The 22,447-nt window shown below is 41.0% G+C and overlaps 1 protein-coding gene across 9 annotated transcripts in view; it reads right to left on the bottom strand.

Annotated features, from left to right (window-relative positions):
• Positions 1 to 22,447, bottom strand: part of RYR3 (ryanodine receptor 3) — a 563,725-nt gene that overhangs the window by 299,262 nt on the left and 242,016 nt on the right. For all 9 annotated transcript variants that reach the window (XM_016927886.4, XM_016927893.4, XM_016927892.4 and 6 more), the window contains exons 9-12: positions 20,218 to 20,292; positions 18,107 to 18,263; positions 5,426 to 5,599; positions 1,660 to 1,781 (exon numbers count right to left, since the gene is read on the bottom strand). In XM_016927886.4, coding sequence (XP_016783375.2) covers positions 1,660 to 1,781; positions 5,426 to 5,599; positions 18,107 to 18,263; positions 20,218 to 20,292 — 528 coding nt within the window. The remainder of the gene's footprint in view (positions 1 to 1,659; positions 1,782 to 5,425; positions 5,600 to 18,106; positions 18,264 to 20,217; positions 20,293 to 22,447) is intronic.

Here is a 22,447-nt window from a genome sequence, read left to right as displayed (position 1 = left end):
ACGGAACTGTATATTTAAAAGGATGAATTTTGTAATATGTAAATTCTACCTCAATAAAGATGTTTAAAAATAATTTTCCCATTGTCAGGCACATAACTCCCACTGACTTTTTAAAATAACAACTTTATTGAAATACAGTTCACATATCATACAGTAACCTATTTAAAGAGCACAATTCAATGGTTCACTAGCTTTTGGAATATTCAGAGTTGTGCAACCTTTGTCATCATCAGTTTCAGAATGTTTTCATCAGCTCTCCAAAAAGCTTTACACAGTAGCAGTCACTCTCCCTTTCCCCCTAAGACACCCCAGCCCTAGGTAACTCTTTCCACTTCTGCCTCTACTTTTTTCCTCTATAGATTGATCTATTCTGGACATTTTGGCCACGTGAATGAAAAAATATCCCAGGATAGCAGTTCTCAACTGAGGTTGATGTTACAATCACCTAGGGAGCTTCAATAAAATACTGGCATTTGAATCCAACATCTGCAGATTCTGATGCAATTGGTTTAAGATGTAGCCTGGGCATCAGGGTATTAAAACCTCCCCAGATAAATCTAGCATGTGGCCAAGGTTAAGATCTCTATTGTCAAGTTTAAATTTTAGCATGCATCAGCATTACCTGGAGGGCCTATAACAATATGAGTTGCTGGATCTTATTCTGAGGGTATCTGATTCAGTGTGTTTGAGGTAAAACCTGAGAATCTGCATTTTTAACAAGTTTGCAAGTGATGCTGATGCTCTGGTCCAGGGATGAACTTTAAGAATCTGTGGGAGATGTCAGAGCAGCAAGATGGAAGGAACCTGAGCCCTAGTAGCTAGGCCACCTATTTTCCCTAAACCACCTACCTACTTTATATTATTACTTAAACAAGAAGTAAAAGTTTACTCTGAACTGCAACAGCAGCCTATTCTATTTCCTAATACACATCCCTTGGACTGCAGTCCTTCAACAGCAAGAGAAGTCAAGATCTGAAAAAAAGTTACCATTTCATGCAAATTCACACATGTAATTTATACCCCTTGGCTTTAGAGAGATTTTCCTACAAGAGAAGAATGGTCTTGGAACACTGCACAGTTCACAACAGAATCAGTTTCTCATGGTAATTGGTGAAAACAATTCACAGAGTTCTGTTTTGGAAGCATTATTTAGACTGGAGGGATTATGATCCAAGCAGACAGTTCCGTTAATTTTCCCATTTAAGCCACAGCCACAGTTGGGTAACCCAAGGCTTCCAGTGCAAAACTACTTTGATCCAAACCATAGCAGCAATTCTGAATGACTGTAGAAACCCTTTCTACATAACACATGGGGGAGTGTATCAGTTCCTCTTTGCTCTCTCTCTTTACGCACAAACATAAAATGGACCTATGCACTCCAACTCTTTTCACTTAATTTTCATGCAGAGATCTTGGATATTCATCACTCCAATCTGAGTAACTAATGGGGCTTGGGCATCTGTTGAACAAAGGGTGAAGCTAGTAGGAGTTCGCCTATGTAGGAAATATGTTTCAGTCTCAAGCTCTTGATGGTAAAACTCTTTGCTGGTGTATCATTATTTCCTGAAAACATTCACAGTATCAAAAGGAGGTGGGTGGTGGTGTTGGCAGGCCACAGAGTCAAACTCACTAGGTAGAGGAGGAAAGGAGCTAACATACCTGACAAACTGGCTGAATAAGGCTGTAGTGTTCCGGATGATCCGAGCAGCCTGGGACTCCTCACGCTGGCATCTCTGCAGTGTTAATCCATCATCCATGTGGCCTTCCTGATGGAGTATGACCTACCCACAGGGCAAGGGACGGGAGCTCTAGGTTACAATTATTCCACATATGGGCAGTCAACATTTCCCGCAGTATTGCCCTCATCCCTCTTATTCCTTTCTCCAAATAAGCTCCCTTGGGTCCATTTTGAGAATGGGACATTAGTGAAGTTATTGCACCCATACGCCCTATTAGTGACATGTGAATCATTCCTTAGACACAGCGCTTTAATGAAAATGAAATTTTATGTGCCACCATGGTATGAGTTACCACATATTCCTCAGGCCTAGATTTGAAAGGGTGATAACATACCTCATAATTGATTTTTCTCTTAAAATGAACATAGAATCTTACCCTTGGAAATGGGAAAAGTCACTGTGTTCAAAGCCTTTTCCTCCAGAGATGAATTGAAGAAAAAGACAGACAATTTAAAGCAAAATTCTGTACTGGGATCAGGCTTGGTTTCTCAACTGAAGGCCAACTACGCTGAGTTAGTTAATTGCAGGGCTGGGGAAAGCAGCTCAAGGTGGTAGCTGGCTTCTCTTGGAGGCTAGAGAGTAAATTTGAAAGCATGGGCTCTGATATCAGCAGACCTTTATCTAGTCCTGCAATGCTACTTACCAGCTGTGTGACCTTGGGCAAGTTAGTTAACCCCACTTGCTTTGGATTTCACCATCTGCAAATAGACTTATCTTGGAGGGTTGGAGGATTCAATGATTTACATGTAGTGAATTGGCATGGCACCTAGAATCTAATAAGTGCTCAATGAGTGTTTGTTATCAGAGGCAGTATAGTACTGATCTTAGATAAGTTATCTGGAAGCTAAGAGTATCTACTTGTCACTAAGGATATCATGACACAATTTTTTTGGGACTACCAGCTTTTTGTGTGGAGGTCAGGGGCTTTTTCCCTTAAAATGATCAAGTATGGGAAGATGTTAAGTGAGGTAGTTTGATCCTGGTTCAAGTCAAGGTCAAATCCTGATCCAAGTTCACTGGCATGGTTTCCTCTTGATGGAAGCAAGCAAAGAGAGACAAAGTGTAGATCCTGGAAGTCTACATGTCAACACAGACAAAACATGTGGCTCTAGAAAATATCTATAAAATAAAGATTGTTGGTCTCTCTCATTTTTAGCATAAAGAAACAACTTACTTTCCTTTCCATGTGAAACATCTCTTCCTTTTTATTATTTTGAAGGTACTTCCTGATATGATGAAATAGAATACTGGCTTGTTCATTTTTGAAACAAGACTTTGCATCCCATCTATATACTGCAGTGTAAGCATTAGCAAAGGATACTGTTACCATCGGAATCACTAACTGTTAGAAAATATTACTTTGTGAGAACATCTGAGCAACTGGTTAGCAATGTTGCATTTGGGTTTAGCAATACATTGCCACTATGTTTACTTTGGCCTGGGTCCCAGATTTCTGGTCCTTAAAGACCGAAATTCTTAGGTTTTACTTGTTCAGATAACACATTTAAAACTGGCTGGGGGAAATGCAGTTGTTAGAATGTTGTTATGAACCCTATTGATCTCAGCAGCCCAGTTCCTAAGGTCCTTCCTTCTCTCGGAGAAATCTTACAACTGAAGAGCAGGGAGAAGAAGCCTAAGATGGGAATAGGAAAGAGGGTGCTTTAAAGTGGGTACTCATCAGGTGTTTCATTCTGTTTGTGCTCGATTGGTTTTTCTTGATTACTGTTTTGTTCATTTCATAAAACACAACAGATTTAGACATCCTTTGTATTTTTAGAGAGGGCACTTAACATGCTTCTTAGGAAATGAAGCAGTGTAGCCCTGTCAAGGGCTGAGCACCATCACACCAGCTGGAGAGAGTTTATAAAAGCACCTCCCAAATTCACACATACATTCTAACAGTTAAGTGAATCTGCGGGCTATGGTCCTAGAAGAGAAAGGCATGGCCAGACACAGTAAATCAACAATGCAAAATGAGATCTCTCCACATTTACAGAGTCCTTGGAGTGTGTCCCTGCCCACCCAGAGTTACAGCCAAGATCCACAAATTCCACTTTCATTAAATGCTACCATTGCCTTAGTAGGTTTGAAAAACTGTAGAGGCTCTAGATGGTATTACTGCACTCTATAGAGGATTTAAGTTTCTTCTGATAGGCTGGTAAGAATAGAGGATGGGTTTTTGGCATTTATTTTTTATTTGTTCTTATTCCCAGCATGCAGCCCTCATTCCCAGGGTGTAGCTCTTCTAAAGATCAACGGAAAGCCTACTGTATTTTCCAGGGCAATTCCAACTTGTCATACCCCGAACCCTGACTTGTATATCCCTAGTACTGTCATAATGTCAACATCTCTGCTTTGCTCTTCATTATCACAGCAGTTTCGCATTACTATTTTGGCTTCATACCCCATCCATGGTCAGCTTAGGATTCTAGAGGAAACTGCACGTAGAATTTTAGGCTCATGTTTTTGCAGTTCTCTCTACTCTGGACTCTTGGCACCTCGAGTCCCAGAAGCCTTGGCTGAACCTATGTCCAATCTGACTCTTTAGCACAACTGAGCTAATGCAAGATCCCATGCCCTAGTTCTGCAAATCAGCAAATGTGCTGAAGGAGAAAACAAAGATCAAGGTGGGCTCACCTTAGTGCACTTATGTTCTATGTGCAATATTTTGTGCTTATGTTTTGGGTGGCTTGGTTGTTGAAACCTTCCATTTTTTTTGAAGGTACTGTATCCAGCCTTTGCGGTTGTTTTCAGAAGAAGGGTTGGTCTCATACAAGCCAGATTATGTGGTCTCTTATTTATTCTATTTTCTATCCCCTCTTGATCATTTCATTTCCCCTTTTCTGGATATTTTCCTAGTCTGTGTTGCCTTACACAAAATTAAGATATTACCTTATGTTCATTCTCAACATCCTTTCTTATCATAACCTGCATTCTGGAAAACTTTTCATCATGACTACCTTAGGCTGCTATACCTCAACTACAGAGCACAGTGCCTCCTAGCACCTTATTCTGGGACTAGTTGACTATTTAAACCCATATTTTATAAGGGTATTTCAGGAATAAAAGCATCACATCCTTGACATCCATTATTTGGTTCCCACCAAAAGAAACACTGTTACGGCAATTGACTTTCTGGTAAATAGATGCTGCATGTACCCAAGCTAGTTTTTCTCGCTGGAGCTGGCTGTGATGCACCACTCAAATCAAGATACACTCTGTGGATACAGTGTCATTCCACAACATCCCTTCTTTCTGCCAGTGGGTTCCTGCGGGCTTGTTATTATGCAATCTGCATTTTCTCTGTAGAGATCTATTTAGTCTATTATGAAAACTGCACAATAACTCAATTATCCACTGAAATGAAGGCAGCAATGATGTGGATAATCCCAAGACAGCACATCACCAAAAGTCATTTAGATCAGGCTTTAGAGTACATTAAACACATCACCTCCTCCTCACAGATTTGCTGTGTATTTGTTTTTTCCCCCATTGAACATGGGGTCAAAGTATCCAAATTAGGCTGAAGTTTTGGAGAAACTGTGTACAATCTATCACAAAATAACTCTTCTGAATAGTAAGAAGTAAATCACAATCATGTCCACCTGGTTCTCAGAATCACTTCTATTGCCTAGTTGCTTCCAACTCAGGGTAAAACAATTGTAGACAGATATTCTGACTCTCACCTTTCTTTTTAGAGGTCCCAGGCGGGAAGTTTTGGCGTCTTGTGCTTTGTAGGTCACCCACAGACCACTGGCTATATGCTGCACAAAGCAGACAGAATCTCCATACTTGATTTCTGGAACTCCCATGCCTTCTATGTCTCGCTTGTGACTGGAGTCTAATTTCTCCTTGAGTTCCTAATTCATACACAAAAAGAAACAAACATAGGCATAGCTGATTAAATTAGAAGCTCAATATACAAAACGAATCACCTATGAAGAACCTGTAAGCTAGGCAACTGGTTACCAAAATAATCATGATGTGCCTGTCCAAGCCAGGATTTCAGAAAGACTTGTTTCCCTTATCTCTTGTTAATTGTAAAATCAATGGCTTTCGAGTTCTGGTTACTTCAGTGATTATTTAAATCCACGGGAAAAGGGGACACCTAGTAAGTTCTCTCTTCTGTTCTGATTTTGTGTAATTCTTCACTATATTTTCTACTTTCCTCATCCTGATTTATATACCTTAATAAGTAATCTGTTACTAGCCAATTAACTTATTTCCAGCGAGTGACATCTTCCATAATTGTAATGGTTATCTGTCACAAATGCACTGACTCAGAGGCTTTCATCATATCTATTGATTTCATGTAAAAATTTCTTATAAAAACCTGCAGAGAAAGGAGACCCTTTGAATACGCAGGGGTTACTACCGTGGCTTAAGCTAATGTAGTAATTTGTGTATCAGTCTCTTAGGGCCTCCTCAGTGGTGTGTTGTAGTCAAGCAGTTTCATTCTTCAGCTGTCACTGTTTCATTGCCTATTCTCCAGTGTGGAAAAGGGACTTCCTGTGCATCAGGTAACAACTCAGTGACAATCTGAACTACCTGTCACAATAGCGTGTCATGAGGTAGACCTCTGATGCATGGTAGCTTCTTCTCCTCCTCATCAATCAGGGCCTCCGTGGTTCTATTCTGAATGGTTATACCCTATTTCCATTTCTTCTCTACATCTTGCATTAAATTGCTCATTTGTAAAAGCCATTAAGCAGGCAGCAATTTGAACTTTCACAGAATAAAAAACGGCTGTTACCTATTTGCAAAAACATTTCTCTCTCTCTCTCTTTTTTTTTTCTTTTTGAGCCCAGGGTCTCACTCTGTCACCCAGGCTGGAGGACAGTGGTACAATCCTGGCTCACTGCAACCTCTGCCCCCAGGCTCAAGTGATCCTCCCACCTTACCCTTCCGAGTAGCTAGGACTCCAGGTGCAGGCCACTGCACCTGGCTAATCTTTTGTATTTTTGTTGTTGTTGTTTTGTGTTTTGCAGAGACAGGGTTTCCCCATGTTGCCCAGGCTGATCTTGAACTCCCGGGCTCAAGCAATCCACCCACCTCGGCCTCCACATTCTTCTCATTCTTAATAGTGGAACAAATAGCAGCATATGTATTGCGTCATTACCATGCTCAGTACAATGTTCTAAGTTCTTTACATGGATTAACTCTCCATAGTAGCCTCTGATGTAGCTACAAATGCCATTCCAATTTTACAGATGAGAAAATGAAGGAGGTAAATTTGCCCAAGATCATTCAGGAAGTAATGACAGGATTTAAACCAGGAAGTCCAGCTCCAGAGTCTGCACTCTTCTCCTACTCTAAACTACTACTCACTCTTCAAAACCCTGCTCAGAGGTTACCTCTGTAAAGGAAGAGTTAGTCTCTCCTGCTGTTCTTCCCCAGCACAGTCTAATTGCTTTATTGGGCACTTAGCACATCATAATGTAAAATGTGTTTGTCTATATGACATTTTCTTTTTGTCAGGCTATGAAAAAAATCAAGGGCACAGGCCAAATTTCAATTAACTTTGGATTTATAACAAAGTTCAACACCTATCAATTACTTAATGGACATATATTGAGAGAATATATAGAGCTGAGTAATTTTTCTTTCACATTTATTTTTCATTTCAACTCTTATTTTCCTTCAAGCTTTCATAAAAACAAAATTATTTTGCACAGCATTTAAAGGATCACTTGGAGCAATATTAGTACTTTACAAGAAATTTCTTTTTCTTTTAAATGTGTGTGTTGAAACATCGGCTGGATTATTAAATATGACTTATTTTTTTCAAGCAGCAACATAACATCCAAGGATAAGTATGAATTTTTCTTTTTTAAAAAGATTATTTCCAGAAAAACATATTTCTGATTTTATAACATTAGCTAATAGGAAAAGAGTATTTGATATATGAGATTTTCTTTATAGGCAATTCATCAAGAATGCATTTATTCTATAAAACAATGGATACTTGATTTTCACTGCAGAAATATTCATAGCTCTAGAGACACTCAAGCCAGTAACAGGACTGAAAAGATGCCAAAATTCTCATCTCTAATCTGCTCTCTAACCATAGCTAATGCAGTGGTTAAAAATTATGCACATCACAACTGTTAAATATGAATAATTACATTGATTTCTAATAGCTCCTGATTAAAATAACTCATATTATCCAACTATCAATGACTATGGTAACTTCATTACTTTCTTGCCTTTCACTTATTTAAACATGGCTTTGCAAAAAAAAAAAAAATACAAAGATCTGTTTTTCTGGAATTACTGAAATAAATGAATCATTATTCTGTACAGAAAGGAGTGTTTCTGTGTCTTTGTTTTTACAAAACAGCATCGGCTTCCAAATTCTATGGTAGTCACTGCAGTGGGCACTTCTAATGTAATAGAACGGCAGCAACAACAAACAAAGATCTAGAGACAAAATCCATATGCAACCCAATGCAACCCTAAACAATAATGATAAATCAGTAAAGGAAATTAAAGAGCTCAGTGATGGAGAGGCTTGATTTTATTGACAGCACATTGGTGATTTTCTTTTGACTTGAGTATGAACTAATGCTCCCTTCTGTTTTTACTTGAATATGGTCCCAGCTGCAGTCACCCTACTGCTAGAAATGGAAACTTTCTAAAAAACAGAGCTAATCCAATCATTCTCTTTCAATAACTCCCAAGTTCCTATGGAATACAATTGTTATCTCTAAAGTTCTTATATCCCAAATGCTCTAACAAAATTGGACTAAGAGTACTTCTATTTATTTATCAAATATTCCCCTTCTCTGGGCCTTTACTGACACTTTCTGTTTGGAATTCCCCAGCCTCACCTTGGCATCTCTACATCTGTATTGTTTATATTTCATATCTTCTATATATTACAGTATTTCAGTATTTTTAAAACCTTTCTGGCTGGAGAGAGACGGCCCTTCTTGTTAGAGGTAGCAAAGGGCTCAGCTGCATGCCTTTGATATGCAATCTAATCAATTCACAGCCAGACCTCCTCTAGCTGGTTCATACATTCCAGGAGGCAATATTCCTCTGCCTTCCCAAGGCCAGGTACTAGGCAGATAAGGACCACCTCTATAGCTTACAGCCCCCTGAAATCACTCAAACTAGCAAATCCCAAACTGTTTACCCCAGCCTTGCCTTGCCTTAACCATGGAAACCCCAACAAAAGTGGTAGTGTAGGCTGTCACCTTGCTTCTGCCCCTTGTCTGCCTCCTGACCAAAGCTGGTGCTTCCCTATGTGACCCTGCATGGTGTGGCACGTCTCCTGTTGCTAGGACCTGTGAGTATAATAAACTTTGTTTTCCTAAGCCTCTCCTGGGTCTCCTCACATGGCTGCACCTGACTGATGATCACATAAAGGAACATAGCACAACATCTCATCCATCAAGCCTTCTCTACTTAGCCAAAGCTGGAGGATACCTGTACACATTCTCTGATCTCATGGTTTTGTGGACCCTGAACGGACTGTCCTTTCCAGGGCCAGCCAATTCCTAAAATGGTCAAGGACTCATCTGGGTATGCAAACCCAGGACTCACCTTTTATATGCAAACCAACTCAAAGCGCATAAAGCCAACCTCCTCCTTTACCCTATGGACCCCCATTTCCCTAGACTAATCTCCCCAGGGCCGGTACCAGACAACTAATAGCAACTCCCATGCTCCAGAGCCTGCTGAAATTATTCAAAGTAGACAACCCTATGCCCATTTATCCTGCCTAGCCAGCCCATCCCTTTCTATGGAAACCACGAAAAGGCTTTCCCCCAGCTTCCCCTCACTCTCTCTGCCTCCTGGAGGACGGCACTTCTCTATGTGGCCCTGTGTGGTATGGCGTGTCCATTTCTCTTGGGAACTGTGAGTAACAAGTGTTCTTTTTCAATGCTGATTGTCTCCTGATTTATTGGCTTCATCATACCTGAATAATAAAATCTATATTTTAAAAACATGTATTGTTGTTGGTATACTAGCTGCCCCCTGCCAGATTGAAAATGCCAAAGGTGTAAAACTGGGATTTCTGGGTCAAATGGTATTTCTAGTTCTAGATCCCTGAGGAATCGCCACACTGTCTTCCACAATACCAAAGGAATATAAATCATGCTGCTATAAAGACACATCCACACGTATGTTTATTGTGGCACTATTCACAATAGCAAAGACTTGGAACCAACTCAAATGTCCAACAATGATAGACTGGATTAAGAAAACGTGGCACATATACACCATGGAATAGTATGCAGCCATAAAAAATGATGAGTTCATGTCCTTTGTAGGGACATGGATGAAGCTGGAAACCATCATTCTCAGCAAACTATTGCAAGGGCAAAAAACCAAACACCGCATGTTCTCACTCATAGGTGGGAATTGAACAATGAGAACACTTGGACACAGGAAGGGGAACATCACACACCGGGGCCTGTTGTGGGGTGGGGGGATGGGGGAGGGATAGCATTAGGAGATATACCTAATGTAAATGACTAGCTAATGGGTGCAGCACACCAACATGGCAAGTGTATACATATGTAACAAATCTGCACGTTGTGCACATGTACCCTAGAACTTAAAGTATAATAAAAAATAAATAAATTTAAAAAAGAATGTTCTCAAAAAAAAAAACTGGGATTTCTTTATATTTCATACGATGCTTAAAACTGGTTGCAAATCATTGCTTTATTGTTCTGCAGGCATTCAATCTGTATCTGTTTATCTGCATCAACCTTGTTTATGTTAGATGATAAGCTGATTCTAAGAAGGAAGAGGTTATCTGGCCTAATATGTGTTGAAGGGCAGTAATCATTATCCTCTGCCTCCACTGACAGCTTATTAAGGAAATGCTCATGACCACGTCATAATTGTCATATTAGTATTTGGCTGAGATGATCAAATTGCTACGACTGGTTTAATATTCCTGGAATATTAAATGTTTGGCTGGAGATGATCAAGTTGCCAAGATTGGTTTAATATTCCTGGAAGGATGAAGAAAGGAATTAGAACCCGGCCGGGCGTGGTGGCTCATGCCTGTAATCCCAGCACTTTGGGAGGCCGAGGTGGGTGGGTCATGAAGCCAGGAGATCAAGACCATCCCGGCCAACATGGTGAAACCCCATCTCTACTAAAAATACAAAAATGAGCTGGGTGCGTTGGTACGTGCCTGTAATCCCAGCTACTCAGGAAGCCGAGGCAGAAGAATTGCTTGAACCAGGGAGTCGGAGGTTGCAGTGAGCCAAGATCGCACCACTGCACTCCAGCCTGGCAACTGAGCGAGACTCCGTCTCAAAAAATCAATAAAAAATAAAAAATAGAGAAACTAGAACCAATAGTTGCCCAGGCCTGGTTCAAACTAGGTATTGCGCTAAGTACTTTACAATGAAAATGCCATCACGCGAATTCACCAGGGACCCACAAAGTGGTATGTATCACACATGACACTTTACATTTCCTCTAAATCTTTCAATGGCCCTATGGCTTGTATTATCCTACTTTATAGATGATAACACCAAGGCTTGCAGAGTTTGAGCAACTTGCTCAAAGCCACATAGTTGTAAGTAATAGAACATAATCCAAAATCAGGTACAATTCCAAAGCCAGGTATAATTCACTTGAACAGAATTTCTGAATGGTTACCATTACCAGTAGCACAGTTAACTAATTAATTGTACCAATAGTTTAGTTGCTTAAAGGTTAATATGAAGAAAAAGTTGAAAACATATACTACTATTAGAAAATGGCTTTAGGTTCATACAAATTTTGAGTTATACATATAAATCAACAAGCACAGCAAGGTGGTATGGTCTATATTCAGAGTACAATTGGAGTTTGGAAAAAAAAACAACTCTACCGGGGAGTTAGGGATGGTTTTACACAAGAATTTCTACCTGATGTGAGTGCAGCCAGGGGAGAGAGGAGTGAAGGGGAATGAGGAAGGGATTGGCTTTCTAGTAAAAGGGGCACCGCACGGCAAGAAGAATGCTGGAATCCAGAAAGAGATGAGAGCAAAAATTAAGGACTCTGAACTCTATTCTACAGGTTCATGTTTCTCAAGCTCATATTGTTAACAGACTTCGTGTGGGAAAAATATGACTGTGGACAAATACTGAATCTTCTTCTAAGAGTCAAAGGGAATATCATGATCATATAAGCTCTTGTTAGTCCTGTGGTAAAAACAAAACATCAGCATCAATGAAAACATCAAAATGACCTTTTGAACTCTAATGCAGCATTTTGTTTATTTCCTCCCACTATTATCATTGTTTGGAATGTCTCTTGGGAAAAGCTAGTGTAAGTAATGGAAAGCCACTGAAACACAGAGTTGCATCTTAGAATAACTATTCTGGCATCAATGTGAATGATGGGCTGAAAAGAAACATGGCTGGACATGGTTGAGTTGTAAGTTACGCCATTAGTATCTAGGATGATATGTGGAATGGAGTAGCTTCTAATTGATGCTTATTAATTAGAGTGAAATGTGTTATTTAATACAATTAAGCCACCTGTGTTTACAGATGACAAGAAAGTACCTTTTACAATACAGGACTGTAGGCACCCTGATATGTTTCAGAGGAAAAGTAGATATGGGAAGGTGGAGCCCATTCATGGATGCTGGGGTGAGCCTTCAAGAAACTCCTGGTTAGCCCACTATTTCCACGTGTCTCTGGAGAAACCTTGAGGAATCACCTTTGGGTTTATTTCTATATCAATACAGCCCCCTTAAGACTTTCTCATCTAGAATTTGAGATCTTCGTATTGCCCTTAAAAACCACACACTACAGGACATTGATAAGAGTCTAGCTGGCCTCAAGCTTTGTGTGGGAAGAGGAGGAACGCCTTCCTCTGTTTACTACATGCCGGGAAGCAGATTCATCTGCCTTATTGGGGAAGGCATATTTCTTCAGCAGAAGTCACTGTACTGGGCTCTTTTCTCCGTATTTCTCATTTAACCCTTGCACCACCACCTTGAGATAAGCAGCACTACTTCCATTTTATGGATAAGAAAACTACCAGGTCATCTTCATGGTCTCATTTAATCTTCACAGCTATCATTCAAGACACACTTTTTTTTAAATCTCTATTTTTCACAAAACATATTAACAGCATATGGCAGAGCCAGGGTTCAAACCCAGGCTTCTTCCACTTCAAAGCCCAAGGTTTTCCTTGACTGACTCTCTATATTTGGTCCACTTTGAACAATAAACACTAGAGAAAGCACATCAACTTAAAGTTTAAAAATCCTTTGTAGATTTTATTTAAAATGAAGCTGCAGTAAGTGATGTTGTCTTTAGGCATTTGAATCTTACTATCCATATTTTCTTCTTTCCCCTTCCCTCCTTTGCTCCATACCCTCCCTTTCCCCAGTGGATAACTTGGTGAGAAAACGGAGCAAGCAAAGGGACTGGCAAAAACAGCGCGGTTTCTGCACCAGAGTTTCAGAGACAGGTGCACCATGAGCACAGCTGTCACCTTGGTTAGGGGTGCTGTGGCTGCAAAGGTTAAAGGGCATGTGAAACGTAGGCAGGGAAGTCACATTTGGCCAAGAACACCATGCTTAACACATAGATGTTTCACAAATGTTTACTAAACTGAATTTAATGTTTTTATACAGTGAGAAAAAATTTACACTAATTGGGAACAGTGATAGCTCTATACCCTTACACTATCAAATAGGCAACATTCGAGAATCTATCCCAATCATTCAAGATGTATGGTGTAGTCATTTAAAATGGCTATTTAAAGCACTTTTAAAGTGGCTTTACAAAAAGCGGCTATATATAAGGCCTGCTTTAACATTATTAATTCACCCTTCCCTGAAAAAAATTCAATGCTGTAAACTGACATTGAGTCATGACATCTAAACAGACAATATTGCCGTGCAGGAGTAAATATTAAATCACATTATCTGAAATCCTTGTGGGAATGGCCTTGCAATGTCAAGACCATGGAAAAATGATGTGAAATCAAGTTCATAGAAATTTGACTTAGATGTTCAAAATAAAATGAATCTCTCTCATTGGGTGTGTACTGGGAAGAGATTACAGTAGCAAAATGATTACACAAGGATGGCAGGATGTTTCTGTAAAGATAATGGAGGTTGGCCAGGCACAGTGGCTCACGCCTGTAATCCCAGCACTTTGGGAGGCTGAGGCGGGCGGATCACGAGGTCAGGAGATCGAGACCGTCCTGGCTAACATAGTGAAACCCCGTCTCTACTAAAAATACAAAAAAATTAGCCAGGTGTGGTGGTGGGTGCCTGTAGTCCCAGCTACTCGGGAGGCTGAGGCAGGAGAATGGCGTGAAGCCGGGAGGCGGAGCTTGCAGTGAGTCGAGATCGCGCCACTGTACCTCCAGCCTGGGCGACAGAACGAGACTCCATCTCAAAAAAAAAAAAAAAAAAAAAAGATAATGGAGGTTAGAATGAAATGGATTTCACTCTATTTCAAGGTATGACCACACTGATGTAACCCTTCAGCAAGCATTTTTCAAACTTACTACAAGACATTCTGGGATGCAAAAATAAAGCAGGGTAGGGTATGTGTGGTCCTTGTCATCCAGGGCCTCCCAGTCAAGGAAGTGATGGCCTTAAGAATGCATGAGCAGGTTTTCCTCTCACAAAGAGCACTTGACACTTGCCTGAAAGCATGAGAAGGCGCTCACTGTGGTAGAGTGCAGAGGGGCAAAAGGCGTTCAGGCACAAGTTTGGTGGTGGTTAGAAAAAAACAAATATGTTCCAAGACTGATAAATAGTATGCCGGAGCTCAAGGCAACCTCAGGCAAGTGGCAAGAGACACAATGGAAGGGCAGGCAGCAGTCAGGTCCGAAAGATCTTTTATGACAGACTTCAAATGAAGTGCAAATTGATGAAGAATTGTGTTCCAGGTCTCACAGAGAGCAGATGAGAATCAAGGCCCGATCTAGGCTAACTTTGAAGCCAGGCTTTGTCTTACACAACACCACTCTCAGATCAAAGGGATAAGGCTGGGACGCTGTATTTTGGAAGTAATACTACATCCTAGCCCTCCAATTTGAGTTGCATCAGCTGCTGAAGTTGGGGGAAGGAGGACCTTGATCAAGATCACATCCTGCTCCTTATTCTATGTGATTTGTATAGCCTGCTCTAAGTCTTCAGTCTGATTCCATTTGAGCCAGGCCCCGGCCAATAACTGCAGCTGGTTGGTTCTTGGACTTGGTCACCTTTCAGCAAGGCTCAATCACACCTCCATCTTATGCACATACAAGATGCACTGGGGCACCTGCCATCTTCCTGCTAATGGCAGGCTGCTAAGGATGTTAGCACGCACCTGCAGCTGTCCAGTGGCCCCTAATTTAGTAGTCATAACTGTCACAAGCTAATGCAACCTGACAGAAAATGTGGACTGGGAAGCTCGTCATTACCAAATGACTCACGGCCCAGCACACCCAGTGTCCTCCCAAAACACATGACTAAAGCCCCAACAGTGCTCTTCCCAAGAGCCTCTTTTTCTCCTTTTTCAGATTCTCCAACATATGGAGAGGATCAGATGAACACCCTGCTTCCTCACCCTCTGCTCCAGTCCCATAGGAAACAGATGACTGTCTCCACCACTCCCTCAGCCTTCCCAACTCCTATGCCACCACACAGATCCTGAACCGCTATCTCAGGCTACCATTTGCCACCTGCTCTGTCACATAACACCTGTAGCAGGCAAGGGCTGGCAAGATGATTCAGTGCCCTTACATTGTTGAGAAACAGAGCCCCAAACCTCTTTCTGCTGGGTATTGTCACTAGCGCCCAGGGAGGGGAAGCACAGAGAGTGCATTTAAGGAAAGCCCGTGCCAAGCAAGGCAAGAATATGCTTACTAAGCAGGCACATGGAAGCCCAGGAAAATCAGGGCCTTTCCAGCGCCCTTCCCCCACAGTTATTTGGATGGTGTATGACAGTTATGTGTTCTCCACATGCTCTTCCTTATTGGGCAGCTTCACAGTCTAAGGTGCCAAAGCCCTGCCCACACAACGTCCCAAAGAAACCCTGACATCCAGTGGGAACACAGCCATATCTTGGCCTGCCATAGAGCCTAAGCCATTTTAATTTCCGTTCCTTTCAAATTGAAATGAAGGTAGCTAGGTTGAATACTACCGCATGGAGACTTATTTAAAATCTCTAGCATAGTGACTCCAGTGAAATGTAACCACATTGCCAAGTGCACAGGACAATGTGACTCATGGGTGACCTTTGCCCCCAGCTCTGCTATGCCGATGGCCCCCGTGGTACCATGACGACTTTCCAGCCATGCGCTGCTTGCTTCTCCATACATGGAAATGGAGGAACTTGGGGAGATAAGCAACGGACCCTTTGAAGGGAAATGTATTCAGAGGCCAGAAGTGATGTCAAGTGGAAGGAATGTTACAAGGTCTCTATGGGGCTCTGAGCTTTCCTTGCTTCCCCCAGAGACCACAGCACAGTGCTGAGCCATGCTCCACAAGGCTGAGCCAAAACGGAATAGAATGGAAGAGTCCCCTTGGAACAGGATCCTGCCTGCTGCCTGGAAGGCCGCCTGATACTGTGCTGGAAGAAAAGCCCCTTTTTGAAATGGTAAAGACCTCGAGGTCATTGTTCTAACCTTGGCAGCATATCCCGAGTGGGTCAAGGAGAAAGTGGGTAGAATGCTCAAAGAAGGAAAGGGCCAAACTGGCATTCTTAGGAAAACACTTGCTTGGTCATTAGCCACGATGAGTCATTTCTTATTTTCCACCTCCCTCTTCTACTGCCGCCCACCTTCAGCTCCCACTCCATGTCCCAGTCTCTGTTCTTATGACTTTCCTGTTGCTTTGTTTCACTGAATCTTTCAGAAAGTTGCATTGCTCTAAATCACTTCCTGGAGGCAAAAATATTCACTAAATAGATATAAATTTGAATTTAAAGAATCCCTCTTGTGCTGGGAATCTAAAAAAAAAAATGATAGCAAAGTGAGGAAGATATGCTCAGAAAACCAGAATGAAATCAGAGTCAATAGCCATTGGAAGAGAAGCAGATGGAAGATGACATTTGAGAGACGGTTAGGAAGATGTGAACAGGAAGCTCATGTCTTTTAATATTCGAAATAAAGATATGAAAAAAGCCCAATTCTGATATAGGGCAATATTAAAGAGAAAAAACTACATGCCAAAGAGTTTCTCTGCCTAAAAAGACCATAGGAGCACAAAATGAGGGAGAAAACAGACTCTGAATCCCTGCACCAAAGAAGGGGACAGTGCTGACTATCTTCTTCAGGTGCATTAGGAAGCAGAGATGCCCCACAGAAAATTCAGCTGTCAGCCTCACACCTAGTCATAGACGAACAGAATCCTCAACAACCCTTGAGTGAAATCATGGTGAGAACACATATCAAGATTTATTTCTGGAAAAGAGCAAAGAATGAAACTAAAGGTGACGCTCCCGAAGGAGATATTGAGCTATACTCTTAGGAAGTGCAGACTTCCTGCTAACTGTGCAAGCATCTGTGCAGAGCCCTTCTCATGCTTGGATGATCTTTCCAGAACACTCATAAAGTGACAGACCATCCAACTGTCTGTCAGAAGTTAGCTCAGCATGCAATTCTGACCGTTCAGCTAGATCCAGCTCTGAGTTAGACAGAGTAGAAGCTTGGCTGAACATTAAAGGTGGCGGTTTCTAAAAAAGAATAGTTGTCTACATACACATCAAACGGTAAAGCAATTAATTCGAGGTTAACCTAACTACCAGAGGATCCATTCTTAACGAAGGTTTGGGATGGATAGGAGAAAACTAAGAGATGTGGGGAGTAGGGATAGTTAAGGAAAAGAATGAGGAAGGTACTAGTAAATTTTATATATAGATATTAATAACTGCAAGATAATGTTATGTCCAGAATGTCTTCTCTGCATCATTAAAAAAATTTAAACAAATATAGCACTGAAGCTCATGCTTTTTACATTTACATCTTTTTTTTATTTAACAAATTACCTTTTTATTTAAACAAATGTAGCTCTGAAACTCATGCCTCCGTGTTACTATTGCTTTAAAGGAGTGAAGAATATAACTTGGAATTTATCAAAGACAACTCAGAATGCATTAAACAACAACAATAGTTTCCATTAGCCTTTGAGCAACACTGTCCATTCCTATGCTCCTTGCACTTTCCAGGACTTTCCACACTCTCCTTTTGCTCAAGACTTCAACCTTCATCCAAGGTACATATTCCTCCATGAACTCAATTCAAAAGATAAAAGAAGAAAGTGTTTATCTATCTTAGGGCAAATTTCCAATTTCACTTTGTTCCAGCCTACTTTCTTTTCCAGTTATAGTTCTACCTGGAGGTTTCTGAGTTTTCACTTTTAGAACAGGGTCAAAGTCCACTTTATCACACCTTACCTTTGATGCCCGGAAAGAGAAAGCTGTGGACTTGGTGTCTGACTTTGCCCGGTCTTGCAGTATAAGGCCTTGGTCTTCTGTCAAGGCCAGGTAGTGGCCTGTAGTGAGATGCCGGAGTCGGAAAGCCTGGCCCCATCTGATGTTACTGCCACTCCAGCTGGGCAGATGAAACAGACAAGAAATTGCATTTATACAAAAATAAGTCCTTTTCAGTATTTATCCTATGCTTTCTTACACATGCTAGCAGACTTATAACCCTTCTGGTGTCCATCCTTAAGGGAAAACGCACCAGGCTCCTGGCTTGCTGTAGGATTTCATGTCTGCCTACAACCCAGCATAGTGCTCTTTCTTGATGACATCAACAAGGAATGATCTTGAAGGCAGGTCAGTGGCTTCATACAACTGGAAGTCCCAGGTTTCCAATTTTTCCTTTACTCCACTGAAAGGTCTTGATGCAAATAATCACAAATCAATGGGAAGCTTGTCTTTGAATGGAAACTTATTTCTGGGAAAGCCTTTCCAAACCTGCCATCTGAACTAAAACGTATTACTACCACAAAGAGTCCTATCTTCAAGGGAAATAGTAAAAATACCTGCACAGCTTACACTTGCCAGACAAAGAGAGACAACAAACAAGCATAAGTCAACAATGAATTATGTTAAAAGGATAAATTCTATGGAAAATAAGTAAATCAGGATAAAAGGATTAAGACAAGTGAGAACTCATATTGAATACCGTCCTCTTCATGGTCCTTCATCAAAAGATCAGCACTCAGCAAAAGTTATGGTAAGTGTTACGGGAGAAATTATCCACTGAATAATCTAACTCAAAATTTATCTTTTTAAAATATTTGCTCATATGCAAAATACTTATCTCTTAAGAATATAAGGTTTAAGAGAGATGTGTGAAATTTTGAAACCACTCTCCACTTTGTCCAACTTTTTGAAGCATCAATAAATCCAAATCATATTGATAAAAGGCTTGAATTCTTCATGTTTAGGTCTCTGGGGAAATGAGCAAGCAATCATAACCAGAAGTACGCATACATACTTATTTTGACCTCTTAAAGAGTCCATTAAGCAAGAACTAAGGCCTAATGTCCTGCGAACAAGAGTATGTTACTCTCAGATTTTTAATGGGTTGGGAAAGAGGATGTAAATGACTCAAGCCAGTTAGTAAGTGCACGCTCCTTAAAACCGGTGTTCCTTAAACCATCAGCTGCCAATTTCTCAGAAAAAAAAAAACGTGTGCATATGTGTGTATGGTGTAAGAGAATTCCTAACATTCCCTTCTGATTGCCAATGGATTATCTTCAGGAGCCCTTGGGGGGCATATACCCTGCATGAGAGAGACTTATTTTGAACATATTTTCAGGGGGAGACTGAGCAGAAAGAACTAGAGGGAAAGGCAGAGAAGGAAAATCAGAGGGCGATGCTTAACCCTCCTCTCTCATTCCAAGCAGTTCAGCTCTAGCCTAACTTGCAAACCCTCTCAGCCCAGTAAAGGTCCTGCATTGAAAGTGATCCCCCTTCAGTAGTTTGAAGTTAACCGACCACCTGAGGTTATTCAAGCTTGTGGCTGGAAAGTCTCAGCCTCCTGTTCCTTCCACCAAGGGACAAAACTGTCTCTGAAAAGTTCTAGTAAGTACCTTTTTCTTCACACCTACATTTCCAGTGAAGTTTACATCTTCCTTATCTTATGCCATCGCGACCACCTGTCTGTGTGCCATTTATAGCTAACTGTCCACTGGAGCCAACAAAGCTACTGAGAGGAGACGGAAGACTTATCTGGGTTCCAGAGAACCTGTTTAAGAAAACAAATGGGAGAACTTGGATGGCTTTCAGTGGCCTTGTCTGAGCTTTCCTTTTATAGTCAGCTACTGCAAGGGCAGAAGAGCCTGCCAGCCTCAGAGTCAACACAGTGGCTTTGGAGATTGTGTGTGTGTGTGTGTTCTTTAAAAACAGAGTCACAGAAATATCAGAACTTAGCTCTAGACAAAGGACTTGAAGGAGTTTGACAGATGATGTGGAATGAATGAAATATTTAAGAGAACAGCCTGTACTGAAAAAGAAAGTAATCTTGAAAAGGGCATTCCCAGGCCCTCCATTACCTTATCCGAAGGGGTTCCACTCTCCACAGAGACCTGGCTCGAGTCCCAGCTCCCCCAGCTTCGTAGAATATCCTCCTGTGAGCAGAGTTGGAGATCAGCTCCTACTTGCATGACACTGATCAGCACCCGGGTGAAGAACAGCTCCCTGCAGAGGCTGTTCAGGTACCGAGCTTGTCTAAGCCCTTTTGGAGTCAGCAGAATGCAAAGCCAGAATAAGAGGGAAGACAGTTTCCCAGTCTCTCTCTCTCAGAAAGGGTCAAAGCAGCTAGAGGGGAGGGAACTGCTCACCATATCCATATCATGGGCATTTATGCATCATCAGGTATACAAGGGAAAGGCAGGAACAAGAACATCTCCATTTCTACATCAGGAGTCACGATAGCCCAGTTACACAATGACAGCAGACACAGAATGCTCCAATTCCTTCAGGTCAAGCTCCCTGATGTAGTTTTATATCTTTAAAAAATGTATTTGTACTTTAAAAACACCTATTCGACATAGTGTGAACTCATTTCCATCGTTCTAGGGCAGTTGGAACAAAGCTTTATGCTCAGTTGTTACACTGTTCACAATTTTATTACTGTACTGTTGCTTCCTTTCCCGTGTTAAGAATCATCTTTTAATGTGTTTTGAAATAAAATTTTTATTTTAGAAAAATGTTAGGTTTATCAAACAGTTACTAAAGATAGTCCAGAGAGTTCCTGTATGATCTCACTCAGCTTCTCCCAATGTTATCATCCTACATTACCAGGGTACGTTTGTCAAAACTGAGAAACCAACACGAGTATGTCATTACTAGTTAAACTCAAGACTTTATTTGGATTTCACCTTAATTTTTCCTGCAAACTTTTTTCCACTTCCAGGATATAATCCAGGATACCACACTGCGTTCAGCTGCCATGTCTCCCGTTCCCTCTGATCTGCTATGCTTTCTCAGTCTTGCCTTGTTTCTCATGACTTTGACAGTTTTGTGGAGTACCGGTTGGGTATTTTGTGAAATTGTGTCTCAACTTGGATTTGTCTGATGTTTTTCCAGTGATTAACAAAGCCTCAGTTTTTAAAGTTTTATTTTAAATAAATTCTGTATAACCTGTGATCGGGGCAGGTTGCTCCACATTATACAAAATTCACAGTTTAAGAGCATGTCTCAAGAACAGCGGTCCCCAGATTACCTGGTATACTGAATCCAGCCACTTTCTGAGAATCTTGTGACCTCTGATCAAAACTGATTATTTAACTGCATTTACATTCACTAACTTAAAATCCTACCTCCACCGTAGAGAATTTGTATGGATCACAATTGAAGTGGTCAAACCCAAGAGGAATCCTGATTTAGATGTTAGAGACAAGAGTTAGTCAATAGTGGTGAAAAGAAAATGTATACTTATTTTTTTTTTCTGGAGAAGTAGTATAATTATGAGTCGATTCAAAATATGAGCTTGGAAGTTAAGACAGACCTGGGTTTGAATCTGGTAGCTGTGTGATCTCGGGCAAGCCCCTTCAACTCTCTGTGTCTCAGTTTGCTTTCTAATAAGGGTACTTATAAAACAATGTTGTGAAAATTTAAAGGACTTTTAAAAATGTTTAGAAAGTGTTTTTTATAAATGTTTATAAACATGCATAGAGGAACACATTAATCATACAGCAATCAATGAAACATGACATCAACAATGGTTACCTCTGGAAGGTGGGATTACAGAGGCTATTTCTCAATCTTTCTCTAATGTACATGTTATCGGGAAATGCCCAATAAATATTAGGAAGAAAATCCGACGTTGCTTTAGAGTTCTTACACCCCAGGTGTCTCTGTACCAGGCCTAGAATGGAAATGATACTGCACCAACCTGCTAGCCACTTAGGAAAATTTGCTAAGATTCTCATTTATGCTCCTCTTTCTCTAGTGCAAGCTGAAAGGATCCCTTCAGGAGAAGAGGGTGAAGTGGCTCACCCAGGTCACAGGTGAAACAGCGCTGGAGCTGGAACTAGAAGATTCTCTACCCCTGACATCTGAAGGATTTGTGAAGGTTTGTTCTTCCCACCTGTGACATTTGGGCGGCTTGCTCCATTTAATCTCACAAGGTTACTGAGGTTGAAACAACTTGTTCTTGTTCTCTAAAACAATTCCAAGGAGAGGAGTATAGTGGGCGGCAAGCTGAGGTGCTTTTGAAAGCTTGGCTGACAGCTTAGCCTTAGCTTCAATAGGTTAAGTAACTTATCCCAGGGTGTTTGA

The sequence above is a fragment of the Pan troglodytes genome, chromosome 16 (assembly GCF_028858775.2).
Source record: "Pan troglodytes isolate AG18354 chromosome 16, NHGRI_mPanTro3-v2.0_pri, whole genome shotgun sequence".
NCBI lineage: Eukaryota > Metazoa > Chordata > Mammalia > Primates > Hominidae > Pan > Pan troglodytes.
The sequence above is the reverse complement of the archived record's forward strand: the minus strand, read 5'-3'. Positions and strand labels throughout refer to the sequence as shown.